General features: G+C 38.6%; 1 protein-coding gene and 1 long non-coding RNA gene across 7 annotated transcripts; one reads left to right on the top strand and one right to left on the bottom strand.

Annotated features, from left to right (window-relative positions):
- Positions 1 to 99: 99 nt before the first annotated feature.
- Positions 100 to 27,340, bottom strand: dnm2a (dynamin 2a). 6 transcript variants are annotated; one of them, XM_067476216.1, is made up of 22 exons: positions 26,851 to 27,340; positions 21,670 to 21,743; positions 21,301 to 21,450; positions 20,243 to 20,446; positions 18,302 to 18,400; positions 18,053 to 18,213; positions 17,809 to 17,951; positions 16,790 to 16,925; positions 16,594 to 16,661; positions 15,879 to 16,017; positions 13,966 to 14,052; positions 12,520 to 12,590; positions 11,647 to 11,700; positions 11,349 to 11,400; positions 10,281 to 10,292; positions 7,821 to 7,931; positions 6,032 to 6,141; positions 5,779 to 5,890; positions 5,435 to 5,599; positions 4,360 to 4,583; positions 3,736 to 3,996; positions 100 to 380 (listed from the first exon to the last, which is right to left on the bottom strand). In XM_067476216.1, the coding sequence occupies exons 1-22, from the start codon at positions 27,009 to 27,011 to the stop codon at positions 350 to 352; spliced, it is 2,625 nt and encodes an 874-aa protein (XP_067332317.1). In that variant the 5' UTR covers positions 27,012 to 27,340; the 3' UTR covers positions 100 to 349. The 6 variants fall into 6 exon arrangements, with proteins under 6 accessions (XP_067332317.1, XP_067332315.1, XP_067332320.1 ...); XM_067476214.1 differs by lacking the exon at positions 100 to 380 and adding an exon at positions 1,071 to 3,466 and having other exon boundaries at positions 26,851 to 27,339; XM_067476219.1 differs by lacking the exons at positions 100 to 380; positions 11,647 to 11,700; positions 15,879 to 16,017 and adding exons at positions 1,071 to 3,466; positions 15,129 to 15,267 and having other exon boundaries at positions 26,851 to 27,339.
- Positions 6,871 to 8,109, top strand: LOC137099410 (uncharacterized). The gene is made up of 2 exons (XR_010910750.1): positions 6,871 to 7,110; positions 7,574 to 8,109. It is a non-coding gene; the product is annotated as an uncharacterized lncRNA (long non-coding RNA).
- Positions 27,341 to 27,447: the final 107 nt, after the last annotated feature.

Below are 27,447 nucleotides of genomic sequence, written 5' to 3' on the forward strand. Positions count from 1 at the left end.
TCAAATTGGTTTTACTTCAAATATTGTAGTTGAAATTATCTGCATTGATTTTGTGTTACATTACTTCACACTATTGCAACTTTTTTTCCGCCATCTTGGGGAACATTTCTCATTTAGTTCTCGGCTCTATTTTAGAATAATGTCACTAGAGAAAAGGTTTTTATTTGGTTTTAAGATATGCATCTCAGTAATTATTTGTTTTTTCTGAGGTCAGACCACTTACGTAGGTCCATTACAGCATTGTTCGAGGTTTTTTTAAGTGAGAAAACCTAAAAAAGAATTAACAAATGTAGTATGTCTGTAGTCTTGCTCTTGAAGTCATTTTGCGTCCACTGCAGACTGGTCAAGGTCACAACTGGTTTCGACGGGGAGCTGGCCGCCTGTTCAGGAACAATCAACCAATATTAATCTCTTAAATTTGAGACATGCACTTTGAAAGTTAACACTATAGCATCCAGTAACGGGAACAATGGGGATAAGTAATTAGGCAATCACTGTGACATGAGACTAACTTTCATCTGAAGATATTAGACACACAAACCCACATTTACTGATCATTTTACAGCTCATGGGATAACGTATACTATGAGCTGCAAAAGTCAGTATTAAATAACCTTTTTTAAAAAGGATGTCATGAAACGGTAAACGATAGGTAATTCGTATAAAATGTGCTACATATGAACACTTTCACATTGTCAAACAGCACTGAATTAAAGCACTTTGTAACTGTAGCTGTAAGAGAATAAAGGAAATGTTTTTCTTTTTGGGTGCACAGTATACCATAATCTAATCTTTGGTAATGAGCAGCAAAAGCCTGTCATTACACTGGCAATTTACTGATGTTTTGTTCTTCCCTTCACATTTATTTAAATGCATATGCAAGGTAACAGTGACCATTGTTTGAGCAATGCCCCTCTAAAGCACCCAGCCTGCCAGTGCAGGGTTGCTATAAGGATGTATTGCTCTAAATTTTGAAAGAGAGGCAAGTGAGGAGAGGAAAACTAGGAGGGGCTTTATGTTACCTGAGATAGAGAGAAGAGAGTGGATCAAGACACAAAAAGACACCAACCACCAGAGCCAGTCCCTTTATTGTACACAACACCTCTTTATTTATTCTCGTGTCTAAACCAGTTCATCCGTTTATTCAAAATCAATGAAATGCTACAGAGGCACTTGACAAGGGTTTGCAAAAAAAAAAGAAAAGACATTTGCAGGTTGGTTTCCAACCCATCCCACCACACCCCAGACAGGAGAGGGAAACAGGAAAGAGGCAGGGTACATTAATTAGGGAGAAAGGCAGTATTGACACGACTTAATGAATTAAGGACATTTAAAGGCTGGGCTTCTCAAGGGTAGGCTGAAGTGACAGGCAAGAGAATTTCAATAAGTTTTAACACACAAATTACTACATTATGTGTATTATGTGAAAGGTATTCAATCTAAACACTCAGAACTGTTATAGGAATATTTTACTCTTTCTGGCACCGTCACTGAAAGCCAGGCCTGTAGAGAGATGCTAAGGAGGCACGAGCACATTCTGTCTCAAGAGTCTTAATTTGTGAAGAATATATAAAAAAAAAGTTTCTTTGTCTTGTCAGGTTGGCTTATTAAGTTTCTATTCTGTGGTGACAAAAAGTCTAAGCAGTTTCTTTAGACAGGATGTGCCTTCGTACACAACTCCCACCACCAGCTCGACACCTCTACTGATAAAACCATAAACAGAAAACATCGAAGTAACGATATATCACACCCTGCTTGACTGGTTTCCCCCTAAACGCCTACAAATTTCCAAATAATTGGAATTTAAATGGGTAAAGAGCAATTCAGACATATTATCAAATAATCACTGGTGTATATGTTCAGCCCCAAGTGCCCTTCCAACACACAACACAGTGCAGAACCCTAAGTAACAGTCCAAGATAAACTGTGGGCTGAGTAGCATGTATTTCTAAAGAGCTTATACAATTACAATGACCATATTATAAATAATTCATCAGGAGATTACCAATATCTTTATTTCTACACCTGAAGCATATTGTTGAGTGTTAGTACATCCTTCAATATGACCCCATACAGTTGCATTTTTCAAGTTGGGCATTGATTATAATCATTAGTCATGTCAAAATCATGTTTTTTCATGAACCCTGCAATTAAGAGACACAAGTGCTAACTCCCAAGTATAAGCCAGCTATATACAATTTGTAATGCTATAAAATAGAACTGAGAGCAATAATAAATGTCCTTTACAACTAAGTCCAGAAGGAGATACGTCCACGCCTCAGTGCTTAATATCATCTATATATGAGAAATCACAGATCCATTCGTATCTACACACTGTTTCACTGAGTTTCATCCTTTCTGAGAGGAAACCGTACTGTGTTCTGTGTTTGAAATAAATCAGTAAATTTAGATACAAGCTAAAGGCCTCATTTGAGTTTAACTGACACTAAAGAGATTATAAAAACATGGTTTTAACAATTAACAAGTTAGTGGGGAAAAGGATCCTCACAAAGTGCAGCCTTCAGTCTGTCTTTACCGGGTTTTTGTGCATAATGTTCGACAGACTACAACAGACTACAAAGAAAGGTTAGACTGTTAGAAGACCTTAGATTATAATGGTCAATCCGACATCTTTTGATTGTGGAAGAATAGTTCAAAGAGGGAGAACTGAAGCTTCCCTTGTACAACCCTGCCCTGTCTCTTTACGCTCTTTTTTAGCTGCAATTAGGATCTACTTTTTAAAGCTGCATTTATAACAGTAGTTAAAAAGGACACAGTCATTCAAAAAAATAACAGGGGAAAAAAGATGTATTTGACACCACCAAAATAACAACTATAATAGGCTATTGTTTTTCCAGTATGAAATCAGGTAGGAGATGAAACTCCAGTAAAAGAACAGGTTAAGTCTGTTTATTACACACAGATCTAGACTTGGGCATTTGGGCCAATCTAAAAACGTGGGAGGAGGGGAGAGGAAAGCCAGCCTGTAAAAGTTAATAAGTTATTTATTGAGCTTCGCCAAGAACTTTGTCAGAGGAAATAAAGTTATACAATAAAAAAAGCTCTTGACTAAATTTAATACATTGTTTCCCATTGATGGAAACTAATGTATCCCACAGATCTGCTGGGTTTTACTTTGAATTACAGAATTTCCACAGCAGTCAAATGTAATATTCAAGTGGTTAAGGACTTTCTTTCTTTCTTTCATGTGCACTGATAAAGACAGTATTAGCAGCTTATTAACATTGCTTAAATAAACACATTAATATGGCTGGATGATGCCCATTATGCAACATTATCAGTCAGCCCCTCCCCACGAGCCCCTGCCTTATAGTGTGCAGATACAAACACCCACACACAAACACACACATTTAGGTGGGCTTGGCCACAGGTCTAGTCTAGCAGGGAGGGCTCAGCAGGGCGGATAATGGTGGGCCGATGAGAAGGAGCGCCAGGAGGTCTTCGGCTGCAACGAGGAGAGAATATACAGAAAAAGGAGTGAGACATGCTCACAAAGAGAAAGTGGAGAAACAAAACAACCCGACAGACAGAGAAGAGGGTCCATGAGGACAGAGAGAGGGAGAAAGAATTAAGAGAGACAGAAGATTGAATGTAAAGAAATTATATTAAATACAGATAAAAAGGAAGAAATGAAAAACTAGCCTTGTGATTTTAAAACAAGTGTTAGACAAAATTTTACAAAAATATTGCAATTACATCATCAAGAAGTCATACCTGGGTACACCTGGTGGGATACGAGCTGGTCGGGAGGGGATCTGGGGAGGTGCACTAAAGGGATCCAGGCTGCTGTTGAAGGCGTTTATTGGTTGGCCTGGGCGAGAGGGGATTGGAGGTGCACCAAATGCAGGAGAGGGGTTTAGTGGAACTCCTAAAGCAGGGGTGGGATTCAACGGCGGTCCTGGTGTTGGCCCCCGAACAGCTGGCGGACGAGTGGGTGGTGCGACTGTAGAAAGCGGCCTACGCTGAGGGGTTGGGCTGAGAGGAGGATGTAAGTAAATTAAATTGTCACTGAGAATATTACTTGAAACAGCCTATTGATTCTCATACAGAACTGAGGGAACTCTTATCTCAGCTTTTACAAGGAGATTTTTTACAGCCATTCTTACATAAATTAAAATGCACGGACTATGAGTAACACAGGCAAAAAGTGTATGTGCAACTTTTTATCAGTTAAGTATAGTGGGCATAACACATTTTTCTGTTCACTTTGAATATCACCTTTATAGAGAAGTATATTTACAACATTGGACAATTGGGTGTATTATTAGATATTGTAGAGTGTCTTCCACCTACTTAACCCACAGCTTATTTAACAAATTACACTATCCCTTATCTTACCTGGCTTCTTGGATCCAGGTGTCATTTATAGGTGGGGGCACAGGGGTCGAGATGGTGTTAGCACTTATGTCCCCAATAATGTGCAATGCCTCCTTGAGTGCATGATACATGCGCAGCATTTCGTCTCTACGCTGGGCCTGGTCGGCCGACTCCTCCATGAGGCTAGTCTGGTCCCCAGACGAGTAGAGGTAGGCCAGCAGCTCTGAGTGGATAAAGTCCTTCGACTACAGAGGGACATTTGCATTATTAGAACACAGATGGTGGTGAGATCAAATAACAGATTTTTTTTTATGTAAAAAAAAGCAATGGCCAAATATTAAATAAAAGGTATAAACAATTATTTGAAAGAAGTAAAGAGCTGGAACAGGAAAGGATTCATTAAACACAAAACTGATTTTTTAAAAATATTATATATATATGTGCGTGCGTGTAAAAGAAGATATTCAGTGTTATAGTAAAAGTGTTAATTGTGTTTTTGTACAGCTGCTGCATTGCTAAAAAAGAAACTTTTAAGTGAGCACGCTAGAATGATGAAACCTTATCAACAGACAGTGAACAACTTAATGTGAGAACTCATCATAAATTCTGTTAATGAGTGGCTTACAGTTTATGGCCTTGTGTTAACAAGAAACACACAACCAACACTGCTACCAAAATGAATTTGAAACCTAAACTATATTCTACACATCTCTATAATGAATTGACATTTAGTTGTTCTGAATACATCAGCTCATGTTACGTAACAGGAGGTGCCTTGATTACTCATTATGAAGAAAACTGTAATGTAAAATGCTATATTTGATGGATAATGGCAACAGAACGGACCGCTTACATACATGTCATACGATACCAACAAAACATAACGATTTACATACAGTTTGTACAAAAATGTACTTTATGGAATAGTGTACAGGCATCGTACATGCAAAATTACAATATGCTAAGGTAGAGCAATGTACACTGTACAGTTTGTTTCGTGTGAATATAAAGCAGTGCTTACAGATTTTTTTCCCTGTTTTTTCAAGACATACAGACACTTAATTGATCTTGTTTTAATTTGTAGCTGAGGACTCACATTATTGATCATTAGATGCATGATGGTCTTGGGCACAAGGTCTCTGATGGATTTGTTGATGATGCCGATATATGAATCCACCAGGTTGCGAATGGTTTCTACCTGACGCTCTAGCTGAGGGTCCATGGAAAATGTGTCTACAGGGGCCGCCTCTTCATTCTCAGTCTGTTGAGAACAATCACACACAGCAAAGGTGATGCACAGAAATTTATATTAAAACTGCATATTCATAGTATCTGTGGCATTTCTCTGTAGATGTAGCAATTATGTCAGCTGTGCCAAAAGTGTGAAAAGGGGCATACATGTGTTAACTGTTAAAAAAATGCTTAGTACCATCTACATACCTGGTCCTTCTCCGGATAAACTCCTGCCCTGAGGAATGATGCTTTCCAACTGTCCACATCCTCTTGAGACTCACAGGCCAATTCTATTTGGCGAAGATCCTTGTACACGTTCCTGTACAGATAAACAATGGACAAACACAAGTGCTTGTGAGTGGGCTTATCAAGTACACATGCACACACGCAAACACAGAAAGATAGGGTCGATATTCATTCACACAGGCTAAAAAAACAGCAGTAAACAGCATAAACTGACCTTTGTTCAGTGTTGAAGATTGCAAAGACGTGCTTTGTTGACATAAATCCTTTCTCCACATCTCTGATCTTAAGGTTATCCAGGGGCAGCATATACTTCTTTTCTTTTTCCTAGTATGCAACAGAAGGAATGTCTATTAACAGCAGGCACACAAACATACACAGAGCACCAAGAAACCTGGAACAACAACAAGTGAAGTTACAGCAGCATAAAGTAACCATTTGTTTATAGTTTGGTAATGAAGAAAGAAACAGAAGAGCAATTTAACACATCTCCATCAATGACCAGATGGGAAGGAATTCATTTCCTATGTGACGACCACAAATTTGAGACAGACAAATATATCATGCAGGATGGGGGTGGGGTGGGGGGGGTAAAAAAGGAGTTTTGGGGGGTTGGGGTGCCAACTTTCACTGTTAAGCAGACACATCTGGAAGCATTTACGTCTGCACTAACAGAGTGGGCAAAGGCCCAACAGTTACATCACTAGCAGTTCCACACCACCCCCTGGCCCCACCGCTCACTAACGCACATACACACAAAGAGCTGGAAAGTTAACTGCACGTGTATATTTGCTTGCAAAAATATACATAAATCTAGACAAGCATATAATGGTATTTGTGTGTGTGCACAAGCTCTCAGCCATACTGATATGAACAGCCTAAAAACTAAGAGGTACATGTTGACTCATGGGCAAGCAGCTGTACACTTGTGTGTACAGAAAAAAAAAACAAAAAAAAAACACACACACACAAAAAAAAAAAATCACACCCCCGCCTTCGTCCCCCCGTAAGTCAGTACGATTTCCTGCAAATTCCAAAGTCAGATCCCGGCTGGAACATTTCAGCCCGCCTGCCACGTCAGTTTGCCTCCACCATCCTCCCTTTCTCCTTCTCTTTCTTTCCCTTTGCTGTTTCGCAGGAGACTAACATAAAAACGCACCGTTTCCTGTTGGTGTTGAGGCACATCGAGACCACTTAAATGGAGATCAAATTTAATGCTGTATTGCAGTAGTGAGCGGTCTTTTTGTTTTTCTGAACAAATGGATATGACTGAGGCCTTGGGAAGAGGATCAAGTGGTAAGTAAAGCCAATATAGGGATATCTGGTTATTTTATGGACCTAATGCATTTAATGTTAAAACAAGTCAACTTTTGAATCAGAGCACTAGTATGTCCCTCTGTGTTACTGAGACTTTTTATGTACATATAATATATAATCCATATAATATTACAAGCAAATGCCAATAATGTAACTACAGCAGATTATTTGTATACTGCAATTACCTTGAAAAGAGAAAGCAGTCCAACCACATATAGATTTATGTGCCCAATTCAGTTTAAACTAATGTTGCACAGGTTGGATATGTCACATCCAGCTTTATTTAGAAGAACAATCATAGTATACACCTAATACGAAAAACAGTACTGTTAATTTCAAAAGAACTGATCCTAAAATATTAGGCTTTTCCATGTATTTGACTTGCTTCAATTGTTTTATTGAGGTAATGTTTGCTCTCTCTGCCCTCTGTACTCTATCCTAGGGTAGCGACCTGCAGCTGCAATGACCTCTGGGTCCTTCCTCCCATCAGAGTCCTCCTCACACACACCCCCCCGCCTGCCCAGTGTTCAGACTACCTGTTCATCAGGCTACAGCTGAACAGTAGTCTGCACATTGGTTAGGCTGGGCTGGGACGCACACACTTCTAGCCTGTGATGGCATCTTACATTAGTTGGCCATATGCCTGTATTATCAGTGAAATGCAACACTGGAAAAGAAATTCTTCTCACCTCTTCATCTTTATACCAGGACAGGGACTCTGCAGTGAGAACAAACCAGTACTCCTTGGAGCCTCCCTTCATGATGCTGATGTTAATGGTTATCCAACCTTTTCTGATCACCTGCCCAGCAAATAGAAGGTTTAGGAGAGAGAATGGGTGGTAGGGAGTGGGGTACAAGGAGGAAGGCAGAAAACAGCTTCATCAATCAGGTTATGCACTGTTGAGATGAGGTTCCCATTAAGTGTTGGCGTATTACTGGGATCAGTATTATATTAATAAAATCTTACCTTCTTACCAACTAGGTGACTGTGATTTTTGTTTAAGTATATATTTTCCCTTAATATTAAGCTTCATTTCACATAAATCTTAAATGAGAAACTTACTTAGTAAAAAGCTTAAAGCACTTACATACTCACATACATATATGTATGTGTATAATATAGATAAATGTAACGCACCAGATGCAGTAATACTGAATACAAAATACTGAAGGGAGATGTAGTTTTTGCTCTATTTTACTGAACAGAAAGAAATCCTTAAACCAACAAACAGGACCTGATGGTGTCCAGACCATGATGGCCGTAACACATAGTTCAAGACAAAAAGCTGACGGCGGTATGTTAGCGTCATCAGGTAAGTAAAAGCTAGCCTATGCACTGGTTAAAAATAAAAAATAAAAAAAGGATTAAGGTTAATAATAATATTTATATTAATTACTGCACTCGGGTTAAAAAGGAGGAGGGAATTATAAATTGTTAAGAAAAACAGACAGAAGCCAGTACTAAAGAGAAGGGTAAAGAAGTAGAATTTTTAATTCATCAAAGGAGTTAAATGTAGAAGCTATTAACTGCTAAAGTTAGTTAAATGTATGCCGGGAAATGGCAAAGAAAACAGTAAAGTGAAGTTATGAAGGAGATGGACAATGAGAAAATACATCAGAATGAGAGGCCAAGCTGAGTGAATCACTCTCCAGAATATAAACCATGCATTTTAGATGAGCCTTCTTAGCTATTGCATGGGACTTTCTCCAAAGTCCCATGCAAGTACAACAAATTCTAATAAAAAAAAAAAAAGTAAGGATAAGTGGAAATGTCCATTTTAAAGACAGATCTGGGCCTCTTTTCTGAACTCCCTCTCTATCCAGCAGAGGAATGGAGTAAGTTATGAAAACAAAAAAATGTCATTAGTTCAAAGGTGCCAACACAAACATGGCAGATGTAGGCAAAAGCATAAGAGCTTAAGAACTGGTAGTTTGCCTTAGCGAGGAAGAGGAAGAGTTTCAATTCCCCTGTATTTAAGTCAGTTGTAAACGTTATAACTACGTTAACATTAGAAAAGTAACTATTAGATGCGAAGGTGTCACAGATGAGATGCTTTTGTTTCAGTATTTGCCAGTGTTAGACAGCTATCATAAGGTTATCAATAAATTTCTGTAAAAAAAAAAATTAATTAAAAAAATCTAAGATTAACTTTATGGATTTAAAGCAAAGTAAATAATATGTTCAGAATCAAACATGCAAAATTTAAAAAAATGAAAAAAAAAAATAATTAAAATTAGGAGTGACGTCAATAAAAGAATTCTGATAATCACCAAAATATAAAAATCACCAAAATATATCGTAAAAGCAATGACCAGTCACAGGAATTAAAAAAATATACAATTTGAACAGCTATTAAAGAAAGTGTTTTGTTTTCCACAGATTTTTAAACATGCATCTCATCCAAAAAAAAAAAAAAAACCCACAAAATATTAATGCAAAAACATTTAATAAATCAATGAAATATGAGTATTGCGCAGTTGATCTGATCACTGGCCACTCCCTCCCTTTTGTCTCCAATAACATTTAGGATGATTCTCACAAGGCAAACTTTTCAGTCACCATGCATGAGGCAGCAGCAGAGGTATAACCTTTGAGACACAAGAACCGACGCTATCCACAGTCAGTGGTGAATGTTTTGCTTGTTCTCTCATTAGTTTTCTTATACAGAACACACATTGCAAACAAACTTTTTGTGGGGGTGAATAAATTCATACATCGTTCAAAACATTTGATGAAAAATGTTAGTAACAATCCAGAAGTGTATAGTAAAAGACAATTACTTTTCTATCAAACTGAAAGGAATTACGAGAGTAGATGTGCTGGGTGTTACTGTAAAGACAGCTCCAAATTACTTGTAGCTATGTGCTGATGCAATAATCCGAACTGATATAAGTTTAATCAGTCTGGAGGCTCCAACTTTACCTCGTGAAGCTCTCCTAGTCCTCCAAGCTGCAGAGGAGTAGAGCAACTCATTACAGAGAAGGGCATCAACTCCAGCATTTGCAGGAGTCAAATGCATATCCTGTTATCCCTACTGTACTTATACTAACCACCTATGCTGACCTATGTGTGATAGCCTCAGTTCATCTGTATGGCCTACCCCTGCTGCCCCCTGGCAGGGTGTGGTTTAAATCTGTGAGGTACTTACCAGAATCTCACCCTGCAGTAATAGAAAGAGGACGGGAAATTAAAGCAAAGGGGGGTAGTATAAAATCATAGCCAAACGAAATGAGAAAGTCAGCAAGCAATGATGAGGGACAGATGACGTGTACGAAGAGAAGAGGACAAAGGGTGACAGGTTGAGGTTTGAATGGAAAAAGGCACAAAAAGAGTAGAAAAGGAAAGTTCAAGAGAGGTTTGATAAAATAAAGTGACATTATAAAAATTAAGAGATTTAAAAGGAGAAAACAAAACAGCCAGAAAAAGACATATGGAGAAAGTGGGGAAGCGAGGGGGGAGAGAGAGGTAGAGAGGGAGAGAGACAGAGCAAGAGAGTTACATGCAATTAAAATTACTTCAAGTATACCACAATTTGGTTATGAGATATTTGTTGCTCAGTTGATATGCGCGAGGTCCATGCACAATACAATTCTGAGTTTCAGTACAAAAAAAAAAAAAAAAGAGGTTTGTGAGTTAATGGGAAGGCAACAAAACAACCAAAATAACTGTGTGATTAACCGTGAAGTTTGCTTTGATTAACATTCCTGGGTCACATGCAAACAGTAATTAATAAAGAGACATAGAAATAATAAGTTGTTTCAGAAAAGCAGGGACATTTAGGCAGCTCTTCCCTGACTTAAACCTCAATCTTTTAAGTTTGTTACCAGTATTATTATCATCATGTTTCCAGATCTTACAAACACAAATTACAGTTCAACAAACTAGGCTAAATATCAGTCTATATATATATATATATATATATATATATATATAAAAAAAAGAAAAATACAAGAGGAGAGTTACTACTTTTACAACACTGTGGACAAATACCAGTCAGTTCAATCAATATGTCGATTAGAAAAAGACTGGGACTAGACACAGTGGAGGTATGTTAACGAAACAAATAGGTCAAAATAAATCAATGGCTTTGGGCTAAATTATGCTGTAATCAGATACATTTACACAGTTAAAAGGCTGCTTATAGAAGGCATCAGTCAAGGGTGACAAAATATTAGATTTATAAAAAACAAAGACAGGGCTGAGTGAAAAAACGTACCTGGTTGGGCATGGCTCTCTTCTTGTTTGCTGATGTGTTCCTCTGTTGGGCACTATCATTGCACAGAAAAGGACAGAAAAGTCAGAAATACTGATGATATTATCATTCCTATTTTATAGTCTTTAATGTACATCGACTTTCTGGTTTCAGTAGGGACAAAGTGAACCTTTTTAAAGTTGTCATTGATATCAATAAAGTACTGCACGCATTCATTACTCTAGTGGGATGTAGAGGAATCTGGACAACATGGAAGTTCAAACATACTGTACACGAGCCTACATCTTTTTTGTCAGCCCACCTGTTGTTGCTGTACCCTGGGAGGCTACCATCATCCAACCTTCTGTAGTCAAGACTGAAAGTGACGTTATGAGAACCGTTACACAACCCTGGCTTACCTCTGAAACATTACAGCATCCACTTGCCATGCAGAGATTAGGCATAAATCCTCACACACGCACACATGGGGTCTTCCTTTGTTACACAATTGATGGCATGATCCACACAGAGAGGAGAACCACTCAAATACATGCTAGTGTAACTGCTACACTGGGGACTATGTGAATTCAACCATGAACTCTAAACCACATACATACACCACAAAATCCTGTAAGTGCTTTGCAGTGTGCAAATGCATTTCTAGCAAAACATCAGCTGCATGTGAATGTAGACATTAGCACTGCTCTGTCCATTTGTAGAGTAAGTACTCTTCAGGTGACAAACTGCCTGCAGCAGAAAAGAAATGTATCTGGGATACAATCAAGTTTTGCTTGACTGAATATGTTTGAAGGGGAGCAGTATTGTTGCATGCAGAAAGATAAAAAGTGTGCAACTGATGAAATCTTGATCACTGTGGCATCCACCACCCCCCTCCCCGCCCCCACCCAGGGAGACACATGCCACAATGTCACCGGATCAATACTTGGCATGCTACATCATACTATGCACCATATGTCACACAACAATATGATTCAGTAGTGTTGAAGTTGAGCCCCACATTTATCGATGGGTAAGGGTTCCAGGATTACAGGGTTTTTCCTTTGTAAAACCATACATCCTTAAAGAACAAGCAACATGTAGCCATTCAAGATCAAAATGCCTGTGCTGAAACTGGGGTCACCAACAACAAGCTGTAGGTTGGTCCTGAAAACATGCAAAGAAGATGCATACATACTTAGCAAACCCGATGAAGTCCTCGTGGTTGGTATTGATGTAGGACAGCTCAATGTCAATCAGCAACAGAACCTTAATTAGAGGGGGGGGAAATTACAAAACACCACTTACAGAGTGCCCACATTACAAAGATTTCCTTTTGACATTTCAACTAAACAAGAAGAAAGATTATATATAAAATTAGCCAAACTAAAACATGATGGAGGTAAGAATAATCTTTGTCTATATTTTTGCTTTATAAATCCTACATCTCAACATGACCCATTTCCTGCCTGACAGAGCTGGCATCAACCCGAAACTCTCATTAGACTGTGTCTGTATGGAGTTTATTCCATTTTCAAAGCTTCTCTTACATGACAAGAATAAGGTTCTGGAAACATTTCATAGAACAGAACATTGTTATTTAAATTTTTTTTTTTTTTTTTTTTTTTTATGTTGTGGGGGGGTACCCTAGTTCAGACTAAGTTCATACAGGTCTGAATAATTCCTCTTCTTATCATGTCACTGTTGGGTCTCACCTCTCATTTTAAAGGTGCCAACTGCAGTTCTATCACACATTCTCTGACTTTATGGAAACACATTTCACTTTCACTGTGCGTGACTAAACCCTGTAGTGTAGACTTCTCAGTAAAAAAAAAAAGAAAAACTACTGTATCCATATACAATTGAATCTATAACACCATCAAGTGTGCAAAATGTGAATAGATCTGATCGCTTCGGAAAGCCACCGTAATGATGGTATCCACAGTGACACAAATGCACTAAACCTGAAACATACAACAACTTTCCACTGTGCTTTTCCACAGAACACTGCTTAGGTTTGATATACGTAATTGTAAGAATGACTGAATAAAACAGGAAGTTGGAAAATATGTTTGTTGTACCTGTGGTTGATCGAACAATTGGCAGAAGTCAAGTTTCGTGCAAACTTACTTGATCGAACTATGAAGCCAACCTAAGCCCTATTAATGTACTAAATTAAAGCATTGCATAATTGTTTCAGCTTTGGCAACTATAATGAAGTGTTGAGGTGTATTGAAAATAGACACATACAAGAACTGCAAGAGGATAACAGCTCTGTGCAGCAATGGTAAATTTGACAGTTCTCCAATTGATAAATGCTGAAGTAAAAGTTGTCTGATGTTTGCAAACCTGCAGTTGTGGCTAAAGAAACTATAGACTAAGTACACATTATAGCAGCTAATAATAGGTGAATGTGTCATTCGTCAACAGGACCTTTGTTAGATCTTGTGGTATTCTTTTTGTTCAACTGATAAAATAACTGGAGTTGTTGTCCCACCAATATCTCAACACAACACTGGAGTGGAGTGGCGCTACATATAAAATATAGTTTTACTGTATTTTTCCTACATGTGAGAGAGTTAAACAACTGAGGCTGACCAGAGCTGTTACTTGTCTATTTTATTCAACCCTCCCAGCTACGGACCTGGTCCTTGGTCTTTCCTTCCCTTTCTCTGACGTGGGTGGTGACAATCCTCTCAGTCTCCTCTCTCAGCCTGGGGTAAGAATTGAGCTGAAATGCAAAACAATACACAACTGCAGCACTGAACAAAGACACACACACACACACAAACACACACACATGCTTACATGTGCGCTTGAGCTTGATAAGACTTACCAATAAGTATCAGAGAGAAACAGGTGTGAGAAGTAAAAATAAGTAGAAAACAAAGAAAGGGGAAAGAGAGTCAAGTGACATTTTAGTGTCCCACATATCCAGACAACCACAGTCCAACACATACACAAACTTTAAGTACAATGTCGAAAGGTGACAGCACATTTAATATCATCCAGAGATGTCTTCAGAAAAATTTTAATAAATATGGTAACTCTTTCAGCTTGCCACTAAGTCATGTGTTTTAAGAATTCAAAAAAGACAAAATCAAACAAGCACATTCAAGAGTGTCTGAAATGTGAACACATGTAAAACATCTCTGAATGATTTCATATTTGATGTTACTGAAGGCAGAATGAGTGATAGAATGGGGGGGAGACAGAGGTAAACCTGAGAGAAGGGTAACTTTATGGATGTATGATGAATTTTTAATTGCAATGTAACACCTTCCACTATCCACATGATGGCAGTGGAGCATTGTTGCGATAGAAACATTTGTTTAAAGCTCCTACTTTGCCCACAGAGGACATAGGCTATTTGGATCATCTAACATCACTCTCCTTCCACCTGGTTCAGCAGATATCAGACTGCCACGTGGGCCAGTGAGGGAGATCATAGTAAGACTCTGCGCTGCCCAGACTGTCAACCTGAGAATGGTTTTGGGCAAGAGGAGAGAGAGGAAGCCATGGAGAAGTGAAAAAAAAATAAGCTGGTGCTAATGGTCAGACAAAATGTGGAGGTTAAGCTCACAATTTTTGTCAATTCTAAATTGTATGGAGACTTCGAGAAGTGAGAGGGAAGTAGGGGTGGGACAATATACACATTTAAAGGATAAGATGTAGATGTGATATGGCAAGGGGGGGGTGATTCTACCTGACTTTATTGGAGTGACCATTGAGCTTGGATGGCTAAGATACACATTTACAGAGAAAGACAATATCTTTCATCATCCCAGCAAGTGTGTTCCTGGTTACCTTAACGGCACACTTCATGACGAGTGCTGTGAGCTCAGACACCACAAGGTCCACACATTTGAGGCTGGGTTCTTTGAGTTTGAGGATCTGCTTTTTTACTATTGCCTCGAAAGCCAGGTCAGGGGTGAAGAGCCCCGTTCTGAAAAGTCACGGGGTCATATTGCATTTGGTTTTGGTGGTAGAGAGAGAGGGATAGGCAGAGATCAAGAAAAGAGAAAGGAAGGACAGACAGGAATGAGAAGAGAAACAGACTTCATTCAGTTAGTCATTTCTAGTTGTTGACAGACAAATCAAGCCATGGAGGACAAGCCACAGGTTTTTCACATCCTCATCCCTTACTAGTCAGTTCCACTTTTAAAGATCACTTCCAACTAAAGGCAAAACTGACTCAGTCAACCCAGTGTTTTAGTGGCTATATGTATGGTGCTGTGAGACCTGCAGCTTGTCCCGGGGAGATCCAGAAATGCTGTCAGACAGTCCCTGAAACATCTCATTTCTATGACGACACTTCACCTGTCACAACACTCCACAACACGACAGCACAGCCTGCACACAGGGCTCAGTGGGCTAGGCAGAGCTGAGGGCAGCCTGCACAGAACATTTCCTTTTTTAAAATATAAGATCTAACTGATCAGTAGACTTTTCCCAGATGTGACCTAAAGTTCTGTGTCAGCATACCCTCAGCCACACCCTTGGCTGCCCCTGCCCTATGTCTCAGCCGGGTCAGGAGATGCTGGACACCTGCAGTACCTTGTTGGTGCACTGCCTGACTGTGTTGATGAGCTCCTGAATGACCAGATCGATACATTTGAGACAGGGTGTTTTCAGCTTAACGATCTGCTTTTTCACGATGGCCTCAAACGCCAGGTCAGGAGTGAACAGCCCCGTTCTGAGGATGCACAGAGAAACAGAGGCACAGCGGCAGACAGATGGAACAGTTAACATGTGACATGAAAGGAAAATAAAAAAATTAAAGACACTAAATGGAAGAACAGATTATGTAAAAGAAATGTAATTAAACACAAAACCACAAATGAGATATGATAGACAGGAGAGTATCAACAAGGACTACATGACAACACAAATGTGGTGCACAAAGATACATGTAACACAAAACCTCAAAATAATTGAAGGTTTCAGCAGAAAGAAACAGAAAACGAGTAGGTGGTGTTGCAGTGGAGAGGAGACAAGAAAATTGGAAGAAAATTGAGGAAAGTAGAATAAAGAAAATAAATTTCAAATTGAGTAGAAATCACTTTCTGAATACAACACTTTTAATAATTGTAGTCTGTAATGGCAAGGCTAGATTATAAAAACTGGAATTATAGAAGAATAAAAGCTTTGATGAGGAGAGAAAAGCAAAGCATGTGGGTAAAGGAGCATTCAATGTAGAAACAGAGTACAGATATTTATTGAGCTCTGTGAGCGTCTACTTTGGAAATCAGGCAGGTTTTTTGTCACTTGCCTAACACCATGGACATTCTTGATTGCATGGCTGATTTCTCGCCTTAGCTCCTTCTCGTCAAACACAATCTGAGGGACAGGAGGGGGAAGATGCAAATAATATAATAATAATTAAATAGATTAGAGTAGCTTAATCTTTATGAAGACTCTCACAGCCAGCAACATTACATCAATAAAACACTAAATGTCACACTAACCTTCACTAGTTCAAATGGGAAGCGTTCATGGAAGAGTCTGTTGATCTTGGCACCACCCGAAAGTTCGTTGGTATCCACTTGGTCCCCAGAGCCCTCAATACACTTCTCAAAGTCTACACCAAACTGCTGCACCATCCTGATAAAGGGTCAACAGATAGTCACACACAGTGATTGATTAAACATAGGAAAGCATCTGATAATTGGCTGAACAGTTGCCATGTGATTTTGACAGAAAGAGATCTAATAGTCATCTGAAATGACAAAAAACTAATAAATAAATAAAATAAAGCATAGGCCTGGAAATCCTGTTTTGATATTCTAAATAATACATTCCATAATAACAATTTATAGAATATCTGTTAAACTTTCAAATTTCCATACGCTAGCGGTATTAGCAACTATCTTAAAACATATTAACTAATAAATGCACTGCTGTCCCAAACTGCGGCAGTAAATGATCTGAAAATAATCTAAATTCAGAATTTATAACAAGAAACATACATGGTGAACTTACGCTACACACATTTATGAAAGGAACGTGTAAAGTTAGTCAATGGAATTGACATTATATTATGTTTATATTAGTATTTGTATTAGATGTGGAATCAACATGGCTTTAACATATTTTCACAGAAGATGTCAGAAAGGTGATAATTCTACTTTAAGTTTACTATTGAGGTCATATGAGTTGACTATTGAGGTCATGGTGGGTGGTAGAGTCACACTGGAGTGCAATATATTATTATGTGATCTTTTGGACCCCTCATTAATTTTAAATAGGGTGGCCACAACATTAGAAAATAGAATGGTGAAAGAATTTGTGGCAGAGCTGATCTTTTGGATTGTGTTAGATTGTATAGGCATACTTAATGAAATAGCCAGCGAGGGTATATCTACCTGGCTCCTAGTTTACTAATCTCAGACACATTCACACTGTGGAATGGACATAACTCAAAAACACCCACTTTAAATACATTTATGCTACAATGTTATGAGCAACAATTTTCAAATGCACTGACTGCAATAAGGCCTTGGTCTTGCGTGTTGGATCATCTGGACGGAAGTTTTTGTACTCTTCCACCTCTTTCTCAAGGGAGAGGAGCTGACTCTGCAGCTTACTGCGCAGACCAGGTAATGTGTCTCTGATGTGGTTGGTCAATTGCTAGAGTGAGACAGAGGTAGTAGTATTATTTTAGAGAACTAGTAACACAGTAGAGGTTAAAGTATATTTCCCAATGTAAAAACTTAGAGTTCATAGCAGACCTGGTTGAGTGTCTTTTGTAGATGTGGTGTCCCCATTCGTTCTGCAATATGTCTGTAGCTTGGGTGGGACAGGAAGAACTTCCTCTCTGCAGCCATAGCAACACGAATATCCTTCTTCCCATCAATGTCTTTTTGACTACGGTTCACCACACCGATGTACCCTGAACACATCAACAGAAATAAATCACTCAATTCAAAAATAAAGTTTGTAAATGTGCCTTTGTGTGGGTGTGCATTTAAGATCCTCACCTCTACGAAGTGGCAGCAGTTTATTTTCGAGGATTTCCTTTGCATCGGTCCCTTCATCCATCAGGTCCAATTTTGTTATAACTCCAATTGTACGCAGACCTGCACAAAATTATAAAGTGTAATTACATCGCTTGGAATACCTGTCAGTATCTTGCTTACCACATGTTTTATAGAATAATACGAACTGATATGCAAAATAATTGTTTTTGGATTTTGTAGAGACCTCAGAATCACCCTTTTACTCTGTGCAGACGATATGTTTCTCATGGCTTTATCAGACACTCTTCAGCTCCCACTCAGGCAGTTTGTAACCAGTAATGCATTAGAAGTTAGTTTCTGGCTCCAGTGAAGAAATGTAAGTATCTCCGTGTCTTGTTCACAGGTGAGAATAACATGGAGCATTAAATTGTAAATGGTCTGCACTTACAGACTACGTTTACATGCCCTTAAATAACGGGTCCTCAGCGAATTCAGCTTTCTTGGGCAAGCAGAAAACTATTTTTACATGCTCTTAAGAAATGTGGTTTGTCCTCCACCTCTAAATTATTTAGGAAGCCTGGTACACAGATTTTAACTGTATAGTTTGTGTGTTCTGTTGCATGAGATATGACAGCGCAGGGGGAGAGAAAAAAAAAAGGAAGAAACATGCAGCTAATCTACAATGGGAACACTCAGAATTCTATAAAAGCAGGAAAGAGTGACTCATTTAGACTTCTATAAGGAACTTTGTGTAAGCTGTTGGACATTACGCAGACTTTGAAAATGATGCAGCATTTCCCCATTAATGATATCTACATTCATTTAGTCTTTCACTCAGCTACATGTTCCTGTCTGCAGCCTTTTATGATGCACATACGCAGTTGGAGAAAGCCATTCTACCTGGGGAAACCAAGTTTCCCTAATCGCTTAACCTGATTTCGGAAACCAGATTTCCTATTTAAATGACATTTCACCCCGAGTGAGGGAAGTAGTGAGGGAGTAACCTGGTTACGTAAATCCACGTAAAGGCTTTCACTGACCTATGTAGAGATTTCCCATCGTAGGTCAGTTAGTGTGTTTACATGGACTTCAAATTGAGCTAAAAAAGTCACTAAGTAAATATTCCTGCTTTTTTTAAATATTGCAATACATGTCAAAGAAAAAAAAAACAATAAAAAAAACTAAATCTTTTGTTTGGAAATTTTTCAGCAACATCCATGTAAATCTTTGTAACATTTGTAATTTGTAAATTTTGTTAGAAACACAAACCAGCAAAGCAAAAAAGCAAAATCAAATTTGTTTCACCAGCTCAAACACAAACAATAGAATATAAGGAAGAGATCATGGCAGATAAAGAATAATGACGGAAATATACTGTAACAGTTATTTTGACTAATGACTGACAATCTTTTTTGCATATATTCCAACCTTACTGAGAAGCTACTCCCCCCCCCGTCCTTTCGGCTTATGCCATGAGTTCAGGGTCGCCACAGCTGATCATTGTCTGCATTTTTGTTATTTGGCACAGTTTTTACGCCGGATGCCCTTCCTGACGCAAGCCTCCCCAATTTCTACCGGGCTTGGACTGGCACTGCACAGCTAGGGATGGGAATTACTGAGAAGCTACTATTAGTTTTTATCAATTTGAGAATGTTAAGCAATTCAGGGGTTTTCCAGGACAGGATGCAAAAAGCTCTAATGTACTACTAATACAAAGCTTTATTTTAGAACAGCAAATGAAGCTATGCCATAGTCCTATATAATGCAGTTAGACTGTCTGGTAACTAAAAGTTAATCTACACTTTCTAATCAATGCTTCAAATAAAAATAACCTAATTGATATGATAAGATAGAATGTTTAATGTGATTTTGTTGCCTAGGACAGAATAAGTAAAAACATTCTTACACTGTGTCATATGCCTGCTCTTTGACTTATGGACTACTAAAAAGCTGCATGCTTACCCTGTGGGTCCACCTCTTTGGCGATCTTCAGAGCATCTGAGTTGGCCAAGTCAGTGTTGGCAGGGGTGACAGCCAATATTAGACAACTTTCCTTGGTTATGAACTGCAACAGCATGTCTCTGATCTGGTGCTCTATATCTGGTGGCTGGTCTCCAACAGCAACTTTAGTCATTCCCGGAAGGTCGATCAGGGTCAGGTTCAGCACTGAGTGGACAAGGACAAGGAGTTCACAAGATTCTTCCACAAAATATTTTTGATCATTTAAGTAATGTTTTTCCCAAACCACTTTTTCTAGCAAAGTTAAGTTATCAAGTCACAGCAGTAATTTCAGACATTGTTTTCAAGGGATACCCAGGTAGTTATGGCTGTGAGACAAATAAATGATTAATCAAGAAAAGTCTCAATAAAAAGGCAGTTACCAATAGAAAACGCACAGCCTATTTAAGGTGTTGTTAGTGTATTCTTTGATTTAGCAAACTAAAGATAAATATAGACTACAATTTTTTGTGTCAACTTCCTCAGAATTTCCTCTCTGTTCATAAAAACTTCAATAATCATCCACATTATCTGCCTCACTTTAACATGTTAATGGGTGACAGGAAGCCTTCAAGATGGCAGACTGTTGCTGTTCCCTAATTTGTACTTTACCTCATGAAAAAAAATGTCAACTGAGGTTTTATACAACCCTGAATTCCCTGTGGCAACCATTTACTAATGTTCTACCAAAACCACACTGGTCCAAAGCACAATAATGATATATTTCAAAATATCACACACATAAAGTCATAAAAATAACAATACATACAGTGATGCATTACATTATTTTATAATTCAGTTGGGAAATCATTTATCCATAAAATAACCAATTTAGCTTTTTTTGGTAACCCCTCATAAAATATTAAAATAATAGATATGGTATAAAAAGTGGGCAAATATCAGTAAGGTTGAAAGAGATCTATTGTCTCTAAAATATTGTTTACAAATGTGTAAATAATTATAAGTATGTATGTTTGTATGTATGCATGCATGCATGTATGTATGTGTGTTTGGCCCATTACCATGTGGGGAGTAGACCCTTAGGTTAATTGGGATGGGGGAGATGCCCTTGTTGGAGCCTGTTATCCTGTCCGTCTCCGCCTCAATTTCCGTCCGCACTTCATCAAAATCCACAAACTTCTTCCCTTTGCAATGCAGGAATTCAGCATATTCTACACAAACAAGGACAATGTGATGTACAGGATGGGAGGGCACAGGGACAGAAAATAACAAACAGGAACAGATGAGTCAGAAAAGAAAAAAAAAAAAAATTAAAGCTATAAAGGTAGCACACAGCAGACAGCATGCTTAGCTTCAGGCACTAAGACTGAGAGGTCATATGCAGGGCAGCAATAAAAGGAAGTGGCTTTGCATAGGACAGGCACACTCACCTGCTTTATTGTTGACCAATTGCAAAATTAGGGGTCTGCGGGTCACAATGCCTGATCCACGTGGAAGAAAGTCCCTGAGTGAGCAAAAATAAATAAACACCATTATGGTAGGGAATAAAAAAAAATATAAAAAAGAAATCAAGAGATGGAAGGACATGTTGGGTAAAACAGGGGAGGTGGAAGACAAAATCAGACAAAGCAATTAAAAAGAGTAAGAAAGTGAGTCAAGGAAAATATTTAATGATTCATTACACCCAGTGTCCATTTTCAAAGCAAAGTCTCAGGTAAATTGATGGGCACAGGGGAATTTCACATCTCCAAACTGTCTTACAACAAATCAAATGTGACAAAGTAATTTTCTCTTATCATTAGAGCTTTAAAGATCAATTTATGTACACCCACTTATCTTGCTGTTGGGAAAATCCACAAAATAAAAATTGCAAATTGTATGTCTACACTCAATATATTACATTTTATTTTCATTTATGAATTGAAAAAGGTCTCTTCATATGTTGAATGAACAGGCTGCAACGATGATGTCATTTAATAAATAATCCTAGAGCTGCTTCACATACAGCAAATAATGGAACAACTCTCTGCTCAGGACACTGATAGTACCTGTGGGTATTTTACTGAGATGTTTCCACAGATGGATTGTTTGTTGCTTGTAAAGTGACATGTAACATGAGGAATGTTTAACCACAAGGCCAAATTTGCTTAGTCAGCAGCCAGAAGAGGCTCCACTACCCAGTACTCTGAATTCCCCTCCCAATTCTGAATGCTCCTTCTGCAAAGATCCTAAATCTGGTTGTAATCACCAGCCATGGTCCTGAAGCAATTCTAGCAGCGATGATGTCACTAACCCACATTCTCCTTTTTCTCTCTTCTGCAAGACCTAATAGACTGAGGGGACTATGGTGGCACTCAGCAAGTTTTCTGGCTTCAGACAAGAAGCACTGTGTCAGCCACAGGACACGAGAAAAGATGCCCACTCCTAAGTTGTGCTCCTGTGGTAAACAGTAGGGAATATTCTGGATGTTCCTTACATCAGCAAAAAACCTGCAGGTCTGTTCACCACTGGTGCTGTGTCATGCACATAATGTGGAAGCATGCAGGCATTTGTTCCCATGCTTTGACAGTATAGAAAGCCCTGGATGACTAAGAGCAGGAGGCAGAGAGTTGGAGATAAAGATCAAAGCCACTACTGACTGGGGAAAGGACCAACTAAACAGACTGAAAGTAGAAAATGGCAGTAAGATGCCAGTTAGAGATCACAGCAAGAACAGCCGCTTCAAAAGCGCTATTGTATTGACGCATCAATCCAGTTTCAGGTACATCTCAGTGGAATTTCAGTAGTCAAACCTCACGGCACTGGTTCCACAAATAGCCACTACAATAAAATAAAGCAGCAAAAATGTGCATGTGAAAACACACAATAATCTAAAAAAAATGTTCTTTTGAGAAGGTACAATGCAAGAGCATAACTGAACCAGAAAGTCTTCGTCCCCAGAACTGAATAAACAGCCGTGCCATATTGAAAAAAAACAAGAAGCCGGGAATACATTATTGATGCGTTGTAAATGATAGACGAGGCTCAACAGATTGTGTATCATTTCATGCATTATGAATGGCCAAGCAAAGAGAATCAGTCTGTGAGCCTCTCTCCATCTAACAAAAGAGAAAGCAAAAGCAAGATAGAGCAGAGCAGGGAGAGAATAAGAGCATCAACTCCCCTCCCTCTGCCTATTTGCGTCAACAGCATCTGTCTGTAGCAAACAGGCAACTCTGAGCAGCTGTAGCCCACATCTGATCCTCCTTTTCCTCTAGTCTATAGTGGGCTCATTTTCAAACACGGAAAGCGGTGTGAGAAACTGTGGATAATAAGGGTGTCGTACACAAAGATGTGTTTGTGGTTTGATGGGATATATCCTATGGTCTATGGCATGGCAATGAACATATAATTATAACTACCCACATTCCCACACCACAGTCTGTCACTGTGGGTATCAAGAGGCATCAGTAGGCAGCAAAGCCTCTTCAAGCAGTTCCAAAATCTGACTGCTTAGTGGAAAATCCCTTCACTCTCTGCCACTCTGCTGTCTATATTTTTTCATCACAGGGATATCTACTGTGTTACATACGAGTATCCAAACTGTTGGACAATTCTGTTCAAATTTCTTTATATAGCCATGTGCGCTATCCTGGAGTAAAGTGCCAAGCAATTAGAGCAAAGCTGCCACAATTAATTCAGTTTTAATAAAGATCTTCTAAAACCTTAACCTGTTCTGACACTTTAAAAAAACGGTCTCTGTATCTTTTTTTTCCACAGATCTGATAACAGCCTCCACCCAGGCCAGCTTAAAATGCTAGATATGTCTTTACTCAGTGAGACAATGATATCACAGCAAAGCCAGAAACAAAGTCTCGATCATTATCTCTAAACTGGGAGTCAATATAATCCAATAACAAATGCATTCAAGTGCAGACAAGCAAGTAAAATATCCAGTTTAATAATTCAACATAAATTAGCAGGTTCACTAAAACCTTGCCTCTAGTCACAAGTATACTTTCATCATCTTGTATCTGCTCTAATGATATTTTTTCTAACTTTGTGTTATATTCTTTTGACATCTACATGTTTTGATTCTCTTGGTGTTACTTAAGAAGTTAATCAAGATATTCCAAGAAGCCCTAAAGTGTGCACATAGCACCAATTAGAGACAAGAAAGTTTTTCTAAGAAATCCCTCCTTGACCTTTTTCCACAGTTTATGTTTTAAACTGTCATACAAAAGCACAGGTGTAACTAATAACACTGATGATGTCAACCATTAAATCTGCATGTACAATATCAGGGCCATAGCACTGACACACTTGAGTGGAATGTAAGTTTTGTTATTGTTAATAGTTACATCAGCATGTTTCAGGAAAATGGTCCAGAAAACAGTTATGATAATACACAGCAGATTTTACTGCATGTAATGTAATTAGTTTACATACTAAATCTCATCAGAAGGACCATTAGAAGACTGCCTAAGCACAAAGCTAAACAACCACACATAAACACACCCATACCAAAAGTGTGTCGAAACACACAGAAAAAACAAAAACACATTTGATTAGCTTTAGTCCAGAAAGGTATGCAGGCCAGGCAGTGAAACTCGAAGGAACAGAGGCCCAAATCACATCAACAAGATCCAACCTGACCTGTTCGGGCTGATAATCATGACTGCGACACTTGAGAGGCATTAACTACAGAGCAAAAAATGGTCTGTAAAATGTTCGTGTATGAGTCATTAAGATGAGTTTACAAACAACAGGCTGAAACTTCAGCACCCAGTCACATTTCAGTGCAGAAGATTTGTGGTCTGCTTTACCCTTCACTACATCACAGCTAGAGAAGGAAAGCAGAAACTAATGTGCTGCGTGGTGATGAGAGTGCAATGATCGATGGCAGATACGCAAATTTAAATGGCAGAAAATTTGCCAGTTAAAAAGTGAAGCAGCAAGTTATGTCATAGCAATTCGGTGCTCATGGTTACAGTATGTTATCACCACAGAAAATTTGCAGATCAATTATCATACAACAATAAACACACGTAGGTTTGAGTAACAGATGAAAGAAATGCATGGTAAAATGTTTAGGCATTGGCAATTCCTGAGCTCAAACAAGCCCTTAGATCAACAATGAGTCACATTTATGAGTGCACCTGTTGTTATAGTGTTATGCGGCAACTCCCTAAGTACTTCCAGATTGAAGTAGGCTAAAACTTAACCTTGTAGCTATGAATTTGACTTCTACTGTTCCACCTTGTTGGCCAATGAGTTCAACAGCATGGCAGTACATTCCCTACAGATATAATAAAAGTAGGATTTTAAAAATGTGTGTATGCCATAGCATGTATTCATAATGCTCATGTAATTTTTCAGTATTAACTTTGGCAACAAGCAGAAAGCAGGAAGCCAAACAGGAATTGATATCAAAGTGACAATGAAGTCTCTCATGTTAATTTTAACTGATATGTGTCAAGAGCTCTCCCACTCATGTGAATTACATGTACTGAGTTGCAGTCTAATCCATCTTTGTTATCTTGCCTGAGAAGTGTTAAAACATGCTCTCCCCAGTATGTTTTTAACCAAAGGTCTGTCTGCATGCCATCTAAATAGCCAATCTACTTCCTTTTTTCTGTCGACTGGCCTGTGTGCGCATGTGTTATTGTGTGATCTTTGTTTGGGCTGGCTTACAAACACACAGAGTTTCTCTAAATAGAGCAGAAACCTGTTAAACACGCTTCAAGGTGCAACCTGGTTTTCTTTCTTTCTCTGCAACGTGAGGTCATTCACTGCTGTTGTAGATCAGGCAGTTGAATAGTAAGATTCTCAATATATTAAAAGGGAAAGACATTCAACCTGTTTCCTTATTTTCAAAAACTTTGGCCAAAGCAAAAGAACAACAAAAGAGCAAAAGGGGAAGATGTTATGGGAAGTTGCATCTGCTACAGATGTAAACTTGTGCAGAATTTTGATGAGTGTGTATTTTCACACAAGTCTAAAGCAATGCATTAAATAAAAACCAATTGCAATAAATTCAGCTGCAAAAGTCAACAACCACAGAGGAAAAAGGTGACTGGCTTTACGTCCAATAAACTATTGTATCTTAAGATTACAGCCTGGTGTGAAGATGCCATCAAGCCACAGAATATTAACTGACAGTGCTTCTGTGCCAGAAGTCAAAAATAAAAAAAAATATTGGCCATTATCAAAGTAACAATCTAAACAAAAGGGATATTCAACTTCTACTAATGATATTTACTAAAGTGGGTGTTTACGTATGCTTCTATCATGGTTTGCAGATGAAATTGTAAAAATAAAAAGTTTACACTTAAAGCGTACGTAAAATAATAAAAAATATTTCCTATCTGTATTAACATTAAGCTCTTATGCGGGCACACTGATTTGCCACGTAAGTTGATCAACCAGCAACCAGTCTGCACTATCAATACAGACTGACAAGAGATGCCTAACTTAATACTGACGAACCGTGCTGGTCGGTTACGTTAGCATAGCTTAACCGCAAATGGAATTTACACAGCTATCTGCTATACAACTCAAAAATCTTTAATAACACAAAAAAATATGTTGCGATCCAAATATTAATGTTAACCTTATTAACAATAACTTACCTGCCAACAAAATTTTCTAAGACTGAGCTTTTTCCAGCGCTCTGTCCACCAACAACAGCAATCTGAGGAAGGTCTAAATTGCAACTCTGGCCAATAGAACTGAAAGCATCCTGAAGCTTGTTGATTAGGGGAATCAGGTCTTCCATGCCCCGGTTCCCCATGGCTTCCTTAACTCAGAGATCCCCTTTAACAGAACACAGACGAGAAGCTAACGTTAGCCGCGCTGCCTAGCTAGGTAACGTTAGCTTAGCAGTAAGGTGCTCTCGGGTTACTGAAGTGTAGAGCTGCGCCGCCTCTAACAGTCTGAACTAGTATTTTATTAATGAACACTGGAGCGGTTTTCGGTAATGCAGTTCACACTATTTTCATTTGTGTAACTTTGCTCAATTAAGCACGTTAAATTAATATTCAGTCAGTCGAAACGGACGGAAAAGTCGCAAAACAAAACTTCCTCTACACACACTATCCGGCCAGGAAAGACGACATCCGACCGAAACCTGTGAAAAAACACCCACCGCTTGTTTGAGAAACCTGTTATCCTATTGGCTAACTCTGCTGCCTCTCGATCCGGCTAATTCTCTGATTGGATAACTCAAA

The sequence above is a fragment of the Channa argus genome, chromosome 15 (assembly GCF_033026475.1).
Source record: "Channa argus isolate prfri chromosome 15, Channa argus male v1.0, whole genome shotgun sequence".
In the NCBI taxonomy this organism is placed as follows: domain Eukaryota; kingdom Metazoa; phylum Chordata; class Actinopteri; order Anabantiformes; family Channidae; genus Channa; species Channa argus.